The 473-nt window shown below is 61.3% G+C and overlaps 1 protein-coding gene across 1 annotated transcript in view; it reads left to right on the forward strand.

The window, feature by feature from the left end:
* Positions 1-378: 378 nt before the first annotated feature.
* The window catches only part of S100A16 (S100 calcium binding protein A16), a 4,665-nt gene continuing 4,570 nt past the window's right edge, over positions 379-473 (forward strand). The window contains exon 1 of the mRNA XM_025212645.1: positions 379-443. Coding sequence (XP_025068430.1) covers positions 382-443 — 62 coding nt within the window. The 5' untranslated portion in view covers positions 379-381. The remainder of the gene's footprint in view (positions 444-473) is intronic.

Genomic DNA, 473 nt, shown 5'->3' on the forward strand with positions numbered 1-473 from the left:
ATGCAGGTCAAGCATCCTGTCTCCAGGCCCGTAACGACCCCATTGCACCCAGGGCCAGTCCTATTCAGTAAGGGAGCTGATCTGTACTGGGCAGCAGCACTGGTGGCTGCAGGCAGGTCCGTACGGATGGAATACGGGCCTGGATCTGAGCTGGCCCCAACCCTGTGAACTGCCCGGCACTACTCTAGCAACAGGCCTGTGCACTCTCTAGCCCATGGTGAACACACATGCCTTTGCACATGTGTGTGACCATGACCTGTACAGTCCCCATGATGTCCTCTGGGTTCTGCTGCACCATCAGGACAGTGCCCGCCAGCCCCAGTGCCCGCCTGGGCAGGCTGGGACGTTCGTGACATGGTCTCTTGCCCCCTCAGGGCCGGGATGACGAACGTTCAGCAGCAGCACACGGACCTGGAGTGCGCCGTGGAGATGCTGGTGAAGAACTTCGAGAAGTACGCGGGTGGCGGGGGCGG

This window comes from Alligator sinensis, unplaced genomic scaffold (assembly GCF_000455745.1).
Source record: "Alligator sinensis unplaced genomic scaffold, ASM45574v1 scaffold1165_1, whole genome shotgun sequence".
Lineage (NCBI taxonomy): Eukaryota > Metazoa > Chordata > Crocodylia > Alligatoridae > Alligator > Alligator sinensis.